Source organism: Balaenoptera borealis (assembly GCF_965194805.1).
Source record: "Balaenoptera borealis genome assembly, chromosome: 14".
Taxonomy (NCBI): domain Eukaryota; kingdom Metazoa; phylum Chordata; class Mammalia; order Artiodactyla; family Balaenopteridae; genus Balaenoptera; species Balaenoptera borealis.
This window is the reverse complement of record NC_138875.1, coordinates 76,576,677-76,589,547: the sequence shown is the minus strand read 5'-3', so window position 1 is coordinate 76,589,547 and position 12,871 is coordinate 76,576,677. Positions and strand designations below refer to the sequence as shown.

The window sequence follows — 12,871 nt, the reverse complement described above, 5'->3', positions numbered from 1 at the left end:
ACTCCAGATGCACAGGCTCAGTAGTCGTGGCTCACGGGCCTAGTTGCTCCGCGGCATGTGGGATCTTCCCAGACCTGGGCTCGAACCCGTGTCCCCTGCATTGACAGGCGGATTCTCAACCACTGCGCCACCAGGGAAGCCCGAGAGCAAATGTTTTTAATAACGGAGGTCACACATGGAACAAGACTTCAGCAAGGCGAGGTGAGACTTTACAAAGGACGTGGAGGTCTTGATTTCAAGAGGAGTTGAAGAAGCGAGGGAAGAAGTCGTGGGGACCGTCAAGGGAAGAATAGGCTACTCTTTCACATAGTGAACCGATTCTTTAAAAGCAATTGCCTGCCAGGGGTGGGGGAGGCCATGGATGTGCATTAAGTTGTTCAGATGAGATTACAGAGAAAGAAGACTGGAGACTAGCTCCTCAGAACCGCCTCCCTAACGGGCCTGAATGCAGCCAGTCATGGTATAAAGCACACGGTGGGATTTCCGCTCTCCTCTTCTGCCGAACAGAGGGGGCAGAGGGGGCGTTGTGCTTCAGACGGTGTTTGAGAGGACAAATAAACTTTGTGGGCTGACCCACTGACGATGATAATAACTTTTCCTAGAAAAGAGCCTCGTGCCTTAGTCATTAGCCAAATTTCTAATCATACCAGTCATCTGAAAAACATAGATTGTGGCCATCAGGTCGAGCTATTTTGAACAGATTAGATAACTTAATAGTATTATTAGAAAATCAAAGCCCTATCTAGCAGGCCTACAGCGGTGCTTATAAGTCATCTTTCTAAATAAAGCACAATATTTATTATGTACAATGATTTTTGCTATCAATCATGGATAATATGTTATACCAATAATGGTAATATGAAGGAGTACAGTAATACCGTTCATTCAGGCTTGGGTTTGTAAATTTTGTAGTTTATTGACCATAAAAAAAAAAAAAATCAATTGCCTGATGGTCTCTAGACGTTTCTTCCAGCATTATTATTCCAGGAATCTACACCTTCTGAATAAGTGCATCTCACTGACAATAGAATGTATCCCTGCTCCGCAACTTCCTGGTGACTGCACTGTCTAGAAAGAAAGAAATATATGTGCAAGAATAATACATATCCAAGCAGTTAGAACCATTGGTTAAAAGAGACAGGAAAAAAAAAACAAAAAGAAAGAAGGAAGTGTATCTGAGAAGGTGACTATTACCAGGGACAATTTTGGGTACTTGTTGACAGAGAACCTGACGGGGGAACCAAGTATACCTGGTGGCAGGTATCTTGGTTGGCGATGGAGCTTTGGACAGGGGTGGCAGGCACTCTTGGCTGGCTGACCCAACTCCCATCCACAGCTGTCTTCACCCCCCTTTTTGGAGCCACTTTTAAGTTACAGGTAGCTGCAACTTGAAATGTAAGAGAGTTTGCTGGATGAGGCTTCTAATAAGACACCCTGGGTGGGTATCCTCCCCCTTTCTGTTCCTCCAACCTGACCGTGAACCCGCCACCTGGAGGTGCAATAGCCACTCTCAGTGCCATTTAGACTCAAACGAACGACTAAAGAGGGTGGAGCCAGGAAGAGCTGGGGATGAGCGTGCCCCAGGGGACCCTTGGTCATGTCTGGAGGCATTTTTGGTTGTTGCACTCGGGGGTGGTGCTACTGCATCTGGTGGGTAGAGACCAGGGATGCGGCCCAACATCTTAAACTACCCAAGACAGCCCCTACCACGAAGAACGATCCAGCCCCGAATACCAAGTGCCACGGTAGAGATTATCTGCTCCTGGGGAAAGTCCAGTGGAGCTGTTGTGTGAGTCCTAGATTGCCTGCCTTAGGATTTCTTGTTATGGGAAGAAAAAACCCAATCGTTTAAGCTCCTGAGTTAGGCTATCTGTTATTTGTGGCTGAGTGAATCCCAAGTCGCTACAGCAGGGAAGCTCTTTGATTTAAGCCTGTCCCAGGGTAATCTCCAGATGACACTTCCTTTAGATGATTCTTACTGGCACTTTCCACGATTGTATGGGACAACCCGACCCATCTTTGAAACAGAGAGATGACAACCATTCAGTAGCTTCTTCTGCCAGAAGATGCCAACACCAATGGTGCCCTCCACCCACGTCGCCAGTAGGATCGGCTGGGTCCAAGATCACAGGCCTAAACGAGAGATTAGAAGTCATTAGAGGCATGCTTTTCAGAACCAGTGGCCTCAGAATTGGGGGCCCATTCTACTCTTCGTAATAAAACAATGTGTCTTTCTAGCTTAGATGTCTGTAATTCAAATGTACCAATACAGTTCAAAGTGATTTCCTAGAATTACATCATATTTGTCAGAAAAGTTTTGAAAGCTGTTCATTATTATACACATGAAGGCATTCTATAAACATCTCTCCATGCTAGGGCAACTGAAATATAATGTATCATTTAATCAACTCTACTGTCAAGTAGGTCACACCCATGGTAGGCAAGCCAGGGTATCTTGTTGTCTTTTTTTTTTTTCTCCTCTATTCTTTCTCAATGTTTCTTTCTCTTCTCTCTTCTCTTTTCTTTTGCTTCTACTGTTTTGGTTCCCTGCTGCTGGTGCTGAGTGGATACACTAAGATTCCTTCCTATTCTTGAAGGATAAAGGTTTTGTGGGATGGAGGTTGGAAAGGGGAGATAAAACCTGATCTAATAAACAGCCTGCAGGATACACCGGCAGCGAATAATAGCATTATTTCTCCAACTTCCACACCTTTTAGACCTGCTAATGAATCCATGCTTTTCCTTCTGACCTAGAAAGATGAAAGCAACTCAGGGACCTGGTACCTTGGTCCTTCCTTCTTTATTCCTCCTGGATGACATTTCTCCTGCCTCCCTGGGATTTTACCCCTGGAGACTGTGGGTGGTTCTGACGGTCAGCACATTCCCTTCTCAGTTTCATATGAGGAATAATGGATCAGGACCCCGTGGGAGGTGAATTCAGGTCACCAAAATAGCATTAGAGGGAATCAGGTTAAGAAATGGAGGGGGCTGAGGTTTGGGGCACCTGGTTCTCTGGATCTGGGTCAGGAGGAAGTTCCTCACAGTCTCATCATCAAAGTTGTAGTTGACCAACCAGAAGACACAGAGATGCTGATATTTTGTGACCAACTCCAGGACCGTCCGGAAACCTTCAGCCGTGTCGAAATCCTGCGCCCCGCTCCCCTGCTCCCAGGCATAGATGGTGAGCAGCTCCAAGGCATATTTGGGGGGCAGAGACCCCTTTTGCTTCAGTTTGCTTCCACACTGAGGGAAGAGTGGAAACATCAGACGATACTGGTTAAAGCAGGAAGGTGAAATGAGCGTAGCAAGAGCTGTAGAGGGTGCACATGAAGGACTGCTGGGGCCGCAGTAGGGCACCCAAGTCTTGAGACGCAGTGCTGGGACTGGTCTGGGAAGGGTAACTTTGCAGCTTAAAGGCAGCCCACACAGGCTTCTTTGTTGTGCTTTGGCTTTATGTGACTTCCTGGAGTTATAACATAGTACCATTTACTAAAGACCCACTGTGTGCTAATTATGGGGCCAGACATTCCACCTACGTCATTCATTCCTGATCCCCCAACATCCCTACACAGGGGGCAGAGGTCGCCATGATGAAGTCATGGGGAAGTGAAGTGACTTGCTCAAGGTCACCCTGTAGCCCTGAGCACCCTGAGCACCCTGGGGCTGGGTGTAGAGGTGGAAACCACAGGGTTCAGTCTCCTCGGGTTTCAGGAAGCTGGACACAGAAAGGAGACATCTCCTGAAAGAGCTGCTATTGTGCTGGGTGTCTGCTGTCATGAAAATACTCAGAAACTACCCTGTGAGCAAGACTGATGGAAGTGAAGGGGGGCGAACCAGTAAAATGCAGAAAATGCAGCCCCTGGCGCTGCCTGTCGCTTCAACCTGCCTTCCAAGAGGTAGCATCTGTGTCTATTAATTATGGACACCCAGCAGCAGATAAGCCATGCGGGTGACTTGTAGGCATGAAAATCCCAACTTCAGCTGCCCTTTGGAGGCACGATAACTTGGATTCCTGCAGACTTCTTTGGGTGTCAGAGCAAAAGCAAAATAAACCATGTGTAGCAGCTTTGTTGGTAGGAGATGCTTACATCTGACCCATCTCAATGGGGTTAGTGATGGGAACCCCACAAAGATACTCAGGGTTAGGAGTGGGAAGATTCTGTAATGTGGTCCAGCCCCCAGCATGGGAGACTGTGAGCACCTGGTAAGTGCTGGTTTCATGGTCACAGAGTACTGATAAAAATAATACCAGATGGCCAGGACAAGAGCTGTCATACCCATTTGTACCAGTGCTTCACCAGGCGAATTAAATCCTTCAGTTTGGTGGGCCGGGAGCAAACGAAATTGCGCTGTAGCTCTGTGAAACAGGTAGAAAATTCTCCCCCTAGGGCGTCTGAGGATTTATGCAAACGGATGAGGTCAGCATAGATCCTGGGGCTGGGTGTAAAGCCAGATTTCAGTTCACCTAACATGGGGAAGAAATTTACATTATGCTTTAATCTGTATAGAAAGTAACAGATTTCAAAACACTGTTGACAACTATAATTTAATTCTGGGAAATTATTTTGAACTCTATTCGTGTATGTGAATTACTGATGTCTAAGATATTGGGTCATCTCTAGAGTAATGAGATATTAAAAATTACATGGTTTATATGAGTATAGGTGGTATTTATTATTAAAGTGTTATCTAGACCTGCACTGTCCAATAGGGTAGCCATCAGGCAAGGTGGCTATTTGCATTAGGAAAGGAAAATCAAATGAAAAATTTAGTTCCTTACTCGTACTAGCAACATTTCAAGCTCTCAATAGACACAGAACACAGATATAGGACATTTTCGTTATCCCAGAAAGGCCTTCTGGACAGTGCTGCTGTGAAGTTTGCAAACTGTGGCCCCCAGACTAAATTTGGCCACCTGCTTGTTTTTGTAAATAAAGTTTTTTCAGAACACAGTCACGCCCACTTAATAATGTATCGTCTATGGCTGTTTTCAAGCTACAAAGGCAGAGTTGAGCAGTTGTGACAGATACCTTATGGTCCTTAAAGCTGAAAATATTTGCTCTCTTGCCTTTTATTAAAAAAGTTAGCTGACCCCCTACCTATATACTGTCATTTCCTCTCTAAAGACCCTAAGAACCATTCAGAGGGAAGGTACCAGAGTCTTCTTGATTTTGATTTGGAAAATGCCTGAAATAGCCTTGGTTTCTTTTAATACACCATTGTGTATCTGTCACTCACGAATTGAATTTCTAAAGGAGTTTTTGCCTAAGATCGAAGGCGAACACCCCGATTTCCTGTCTTTGCCTCAGAATTTCTCCCACAGTCTGTTTTTTCATTTCCTTCCCTAATACTTGAGGCATTTTATCTATAAATGTGTACTGAATTCCTGTGTACCCCATTCTTTGACAGATGTTGTGAATGACACCATGGGACTATAAGATGTGGGTTCTGGCCGTCGTAGGGATAAAATAAACGAGAATGAAAATGTATACAGGTGTAAGGTATTGCTGTCATTATGAATGCCACCTGTTGGGGCACTGGACCAGGTCCGATCAGTAAGTGACGTGACTTTCCCTCCACCACCCCCCCCTCCCCCCATCACACCAGAATCCCTCTTCCTCTTCCAGAAGCTCAAATCTTAGGAGTCTTACCCAGGGCATTAAATGCAGGCAGCACATCAAAGTCAACACTTTCGTTGAGGACTTTGGATTTCAGAGTGAAGCTCAGCACCCGAGGAGCCTTCCATTTTGAAATCTCAAACTTCACTTCAAAATCCTTCGCCTGCTGACAGGCTTCCAGCTGCTTATGGATTTCCTTGATGATTCTGCATCTCTCGTTTTTTTGGGAGGTGTAGCTTTTCAGCGAGTCCACGAACACAACAAGGTCGGCGTCGGAGCCACTCTTCAGAGCCGTGCCTTTGGCGGTTGACCCCCCCTAGGGAAGAAAGGCAAATCGAGATACAGCACTTTCTAGAGCTTGAGCCCTCACCCCCATGGGCTGGCGCCCGTTGGGCTAATTAATGAGGTTGCCAGGGGCAGTGCCAAGTTCGAGTCTCCAGTTAGGGCTGATTCCAAAGCAGAGTGTTTCATTTTCCAAACAAATAGAATCATCTGGTTCCAAAGGTGGCTCATCTCGTGCCATTTGATGTGTGAATTTGCCCACAAACAATGGATGGGCTAGTTATAAATGACCTGCTTCTCAAGTCAACTTCCTAAAGATTTCTGGTAAAGACTACGTAGCTTTACAGACTCACAGACATGGAGAACAAACTAGTGTTTACAGTGAGGAGAGGGAAGTGCGGAGGGGCACTACAGGGGTGGGGACGTAAGAGGTGTAAACTGTTAGCAATAAAATAAGCTACAAGGTTATATTGTACAACATGGGGTATATAGCCAATATTTTATAATAACTATAAATGGAGTATAACCTTTAAAAATTGTGAACCACTATACTGTACACCTGTAACATATAATATTGTACAGCAACTATACTTCAAAAAACATAAATAAATTTTAAAAAGAGACCATAGTGAGAAAAAATATCCTCAACTAATAGTGAAAATCTAAAATTTTCCCCCTAGATAAAACAAAATTCGAATGGATCAATATGCAATGAGCAAATTTTAAACACAAGGCACTATATTAATATCAGTTGAATGTGCTCTGTTAGACATTATATAGATCCCTTTGCATACTTGATCTTATGAAATATAGTCCTCAAGATGTCCATTTACAGTATACTGGACAAACAAACAAAAAAAGAGTATGTAGCTTTATTTGAATTCCTGTGACCTGAAATAAATCAAACTAAAGGCAAGCCTGACATCATCTCTTCCCTCCTGCAATCTGGGGACCATTGGATGAATATTCATCATTTAGATGCAGGGGTCGGCAAACTTTCTCTAAAGCATTAGATGATACATATTGCAGGCTTTGTGGGCCACGTGTGTCTCTGCCACATAAGTTTCTACTTCCCCCTCCTCACTTTTCTCCTCCCCATCCTCCTCCTTTTCCTCTTCCTCTTCCTCCTCTCCCTTCTTCTCCTTCTTCTTCAACTATGTAAAAATGTAAAACCACTCTTAGCTCGCTGGCCCTGGCTTGCCAAGCTCTGCACGAGGCAGCTTAGGCAGGCACACAGGTTCATTCTGTCTATTTTGTGAAGTTCTCCCTGAAGGCACAGCTCCTTAGCTGACGGGCGTCTTTGAGAGTGAGTCGGGGAAAAGCCAGCTTCGCACGGAGCTCTCTCAATGCCACAACTTCGGTGGGATTTGCTCTGAGCATCAACCCGCATGTATGTTTTCCTGGTTTTCCCCAGAAAGCTCATTTGATTTCTGCAAAGGCAATGTTTATTTTACCCATGGGTAGTGAATGCCTGGTTACTTGGCCTAGGAGGCGAGGGGAGGGAGTGGAGCTTCCTGTACACAGATGCTCAATTAATCCCTGGTCCATGCCACTTCATTCATGCAGCTGGTCTCCCGGGCCACAGCCCCCTCCCTACATTCTCCAGCTGGCACCTCCTCCATCACCTCAGCAGACAACTCTTTCTTGCAACCAACTTCAGGAAGATAGAAAGCAACTTCTTATCGGCCAAAGGCTCTCTTCCTATTTTCTTCTTTGATGTGTCATTAACGTTTCTTATTTATTTACTATCATGTTAATGAGAGGCTGGGGAAGGAGAGGACAAAATGAATGCTTCAACAATGGTTCACTGACCACGAACACAGCCAGTCTTGTTTTCCCTCAAATTAACCTCGTGAGACATTTTACTCACGGCGCATGGGACGTCGGTACTGGTCCCCAGACCCGTCCCAGGGCAGCATGCACACAGATCTGTTTTTTGTATCACGGCAAATGTTTTTGCTCACAGGTCAGCACTTTTCTCCCTCCCTTCTTGTGACCCTGGACACACAGTTATCTGGTTGGTGGCCAACAGACGGAGGCAAGTGTGTCAGCGCGTGACCTTGGAGTCTTGGACAAGAATGGCCCCATCTGCTGAATCTCTAGCTCAGTTGATGGGATGAATTGAAACCAGGAAGACTGTCACTTTTTGTTTTAATACACGTGGAGCTTAGAATCTGCTGTGGTTTGAATGGTGGCCCCCCCAAAAGAGATGTCTGCTGGCAACACGTGTGAATGCGATGTTTTTTGGAAAAAGGGTCTTTATAGATGTAATTAAGTTAGGGATCTGCGGGCCCTAAATCCAATGACAAGTGTTCTTAGAAGGGAAGAGAAGAAAGACCCAGAGGAGAAGGTGACGGGGAGAGGGAGGCAGAGATTGGAGTGATGCACTACAAGCCAAGCACCGGCAAGCGTTGCCAGCAGCTCTCGGAGGTTAACACAGAATCAGAAGTCTATTGTGAATGGGACTTCCCTGGCAGTCCAGTGATTAGAACTTGGCACTTTCACTGCCGTGGGCCGGGCTCAATCCCTGAAGATAACCAGGTCGGGGAACTAGGATGCCTCAAGCCGCACAATGTGCACCCCCCAAAAGTCTATTGTGAATGACGTAGGCGGTGCATCAGCACCCTCCACTGAAAACCAGGGTCCTAGCTGCCCATCTCCCCAGCTTCCCTCCCTCATCCTTTGTCCTCACATTTCCAGTGGTCACGAGCATTGCAGAGTTACAGGAACGGCTTAGTCCCCGTCAATAACAAAGGGAAAGGCCATTGCTCACCTTGACAATCTTCTGACACTTTGTAGTTGAATGTTGAAAGCAATTTTCTTTAAGGAACTTACAGATGACATCAACAGCTTTCTTGATCTGATCTAGGAAAGTCCTGTTGGGCTGGAGACAGTCCTTGATGAACTTATCTAGAAGATGGCCTGGGGTCACGTAGAGCGGTGCAGGCTGTGGAAGGAGCCCGCTGTGAGATGCCGCCTGCCAGCCGCCTGCCCCCACCCCCGCTTCCTCCCCTGCCGGCTCTGCCCCCCGATCTCTCCCTCCTGCTCCCAACTCTCCTGCTGGTACCTTTGTCATCCTGAGTTCTTGCATTGACATATCCCCAGAGCATACCTGAGCGTTTCGGGTGGTACCCAAGAGCCCCCAGAAACAGAACCTCTCCTAGTTGCTCCTCTCACCCTCTGGAAGGGATCTGGATCCTTCTCCCAACAGGTCTGTGAAGACCTGGCTCCAAATTACTGTCTAGTTTCCGCTTTCTGTTCCGGGATCGTCCACAAATGGCCAGCACCTCTTGGCTTCTCCGACTGCTCTGTTCCTTCCTTATTTTCCCATTTATTATAGGTATTTTTGACTTCTGATGATCACACTCATTCCTTTTTCAAGGTTCTATCAGCCTCTGTTAAACACCCTGTGCCCAAGTGGATTGGTTTCCCCGCACTGCCGTAACAAATCACGGTTCTAGACGTCTGCAATAAAAGTGTAGGCAGGGCCATGCTCCCTCCAAAGGCTCTAGGGGAAATCCTTCCTTGTGTCTTCCAGCTTCTGGAAGTCCACGGCCTTCCTTGTCTTGTGGCTGCATCATGCTGACCCCTGCCTCTGTTGTCACGTGGCTTTCTCCCTTCTGTGTCTGTGTCCCTGTGTATCTTCCTATAAGGGCACCAGTCACTGGTTTCAGGGTCCACGCTGATCCAGGATGACCTCTTAACGGGTAATACCTGCAAAGACCCTACTTCCAAAGAAGGTCACATTCTGAGGATCCGGGTGGACATGAATCTTGCGGGACACTATTCAACCCTCCACCCCAGGGGATGCTGTTCCCTCTAAGTGTGTTGAAGAGAGGGCTGTCCTGGAGTCAGAGGGGCCGTGTGTTCAGTCTGAAGGGACAGTTACCTGTTCTCTAATCCAGTGGGACCGTGGAGGGTGGGACCTGCTCACTCCCTTGTACCTGTGGTCACTTCTGGAAGGAAACCATATTCTGATGTCTAAATGGGGTCTGACACCTGCATAAAAGTGAAGTTCTCTCCTCTCCAGTAGAAAACATCAGATGGGATGTGCTCCATGGACCACAGGTCATGACACCTCAGCATCTTCTCTTCCCTGTTCTGCGTGCTCTGGTCAGGCCTCAGTCTGCAGAGGCAGTTTACTTCTTGCTAGTGGGAGGGAGAATAGTGATATCACCCCCCCACACACACACACAAAGTCCACGTCCTGCTCTATGACTATTACCCTATATGGAAAATGGGACTTTGCGGATATGATCAAATTTGTGTTGATAGATGTGCTTCTCCTCTGGGGGATGGGAGGGGAAAAACCAATGCATCTGGCCCTTCATTAGTTCTCCCATTTGCAGCCTCGCTTCTCGCTCTCGCCCCCAATGCCTGCTTCAGTAGAGCTCAGAGGTTGTCCCAGCATCCGCAGGGGTGACTGCCACCCACGTCTCTTGGGCTCTGCTCCATTTCATCTGTCACCACCTTCTCACCTGCTTTCTCTCTTGCAGAAACGAATTGAAATCTCTCATCTGCAGGTGCCCGCCTTTACTCTTTGTTCAATTTTGCACTTTACTATCATTTTAATGGAAGAGGACGTCCCTAATGGTGTGTTATAGACTGAATTGTGTCCCCCTAAAAGATATGTTGAAGTCCCAACCTCTAGGCCCTATGAATGTGACCTTATATGGAAATAGGGTCTTTGCAAACAGGTAATCAAGTTAAGACGAGGTCATTACTGTGGGCCCTAATCTGGTACGACTGGTGTCCTTATAAGAAGAGGAGAGAGACACAGAGACAGACATGCCTGGAGGGAGGACATTGTGAAGACACCACACACACACACAGAGAAGGCCGTGTGACAACAGAGGCAGAGATTGGAGTGTTGCTGCCACAGGCCACGGACTGCTAACGACCACCAGAAGCTGGAAGAGGTGAGGAAGGACTTTTCCCTAGAGCCTTCAGAGGGAGCATGGCCCTGCCAACATCTTGATCTTGGATTTCTAGCCCCCAAAACTGTGAAAGAGTAAATTTCTGTTGCTTTAAGCCACCAGTGCATGGTGCTTTGTCATGGCACCTCTGGGAAACCAGCTCACGGTGATCTTGGATAAGGCTGCAGTCTGAGTATCGGGAGGGCCCTGCCTGCAGCAGGACACGAGCTATATTGGAAAGCCCTCTCACCAGAACATTCCAGGACAGTCCAGGTGACTCGTTCAGCCTGAGAGAAAATAACCAGGTTTGAGCTTCTTGTTTTAGCAGCTGCCAGCAGGTGTTATCTTTGCTCACATTACTGGTTGGGTCAGTTGGATCCAAGATCACCGGCCTATGAATTTGATTAAAAAAAATCAGTTGGGAGAAGAAATCAACTTGGGGGAAAGAGGCCTGGACTGGGCATCTGGAAACCTGGATTTTACCTCCTGCAGTTCCTCCCAATTGCTGAAGTGCTCTAAGATGTCTAGCCTCTCTGGTCCTGTGTTCTCTGCTTTACAGACATGTTCCATTCATAACCTAATAAAATGGTCTCCTCTTTCTGCTGACCCCTCCTCTCTTTGCCCCTTCCTTCTATGAGGGGAAGTGTTTGCTTTGGGGACAAAATGTGACAATGGTTTAGAATGTGAAAAGCATCGAAGCGTCCCTCTTTCAGACAGACCTCTCTTTGCCTCCCTACCCACTGCTGCTGGCATTCTTTTGGTGCATGCTTGGCCGGGAAAGACAGGGATGCACCCTCATTCTAAGGGGGCACAGCCTGGCATGTAGATAAAGAGGTAAGGAGAGAGGGCCGTGGGAAGTTTGGTACCTCGGGGATCGGAGGTGGCCCAGCAGGATGTTGCGGACGGTCTCATCCTCAAAGTTGTAGTTGACTGTCCAATAGACACACAGCTGCTCCTGCTTGCTGATAAGCTCCAGAACAGTCCTGATACCTTCAGCTATATCAAAGTCTTCTGCTCCACACCCCTGTTCCCAGGCATAGACTGTAAGCAGCTCCAGCGCATACAGGGGCAGCAGGGATGAATCCTTCAGCGTTTCCTGGCACTGTGGAAGGAGAAGAGTGTAGCAGATAATTTGGAACCCAGTTCCGCCCATGCCAGGGGTCTGAAATCAAGAAACTAGAAGTCTATAGGAAGTCACTGTCCCCTGTCAGTGATTGAAATGATATCATGGCTAAAATTCGATGGACTGACAATAGCAAGTGCTGATAAGAATGTGGAGCACCTGAAATTGTCGTACACTGCTGACAGGAGTGTGATTTGGTACAACCATTTGGGAAAACTATTTGGGTGTATTTACTAAAGTTATATATATATATATATTCCACAAATTTATTCATATATGCCATGTGTATATGTATACACATATACATATATATACACAGATAAGGTATATATAATGTATATATGTACAATGTGTGTATATATATGAGGTATATGTGTGTGTGTGTGTATATATATATACACACACACACACACACATACATATATAAGGTATACCTTATAGCACAGCAGTCTCACTCCTGCATATTCACCCAAGAGAAATGACTGCTTAAATTCACAAAAAGACATGTAGGGGAATATCCACTGTAACCTAATTCATAATATGGCCCTCAGCAGTAGAATGCATCCATGTACAGTGTATTAATGCAATGGAATAGTACAAAACAATGAAGAACCACTACTCCCTGCAACAACACGGACAAACCTCTCAGGCATAATATTGAGCAAAAGATGGCAAACACGAAGTACATGCAGTATGATTCCATTGACATCAAGTTTAAAAACAAGCAAAACTAATTTGTGGTAACAGATGTTAGTATAGTGGTTTATTTGGGGGGAGTATGGTCTGGGAGTGGGCGTCCTGCTGGAGCGCAGGAAATGTGCCCTATTTTGATCTGGGTGTTGCCTGAAAGGCTATAAAAACACATTGAGCTGTAATCTTTTTTTTTTGTCCTTTGCCCACACGGCATGTGGGATCTTAGTTCTCCCACCAGG

At 46.4% G+C, this 12,871-nt stretch overlaps 1 protein-coding gene across 1 annotated transcript in view; it reads right to left on the bottom strand.

Moving 5' to 3' along the window:
- Window positions 1-884: 884 nt before the first annotated feature.
- LOC309610713 (2'-5'-oligoadenylate synthase 2-like) overlaps window positions 885-12,871 on the bottom strand; it is a 28,565-nt gene continuing 16,578 nt past the window's right edge. The window contains exons 9-16 of the mRNA XM_082353903.1: window positions 11,683-11,918; window positions 11,067-11,208; window positions 8,674-8,847; window positions 5,652-5,934; window positions 4,278-4,465; window positions 3,005-3,243; window positions 1,980-2,133; window positions 885-1,068 (exon numbers count right to left, since the gene is read on the bottom strand). Coding sequence (XP_082210029.1) covers window positions 979-1,068; window positions 1,980-2,133; window positions 3,005-3,243; window positions 4,278-4,465; window positions 5,652-5,934; window positions 8,674-8,847; window positions 11,067-11,208; window positions 11,683-11,918 — 1,506 coding nt within the window. The 3' untranslated portion in view covers window positions 885-978. The remainder of the gene's footprint in view (window positions 1,069-1,979; window positions 2,134-3,004; window positions 3,244-4,277; window positions 4,466-5,651; window positions 5,935-8,673; window positions 8,848-11,066; window positions 11,209-11,682; window positions 11,919-12,871) is intronic.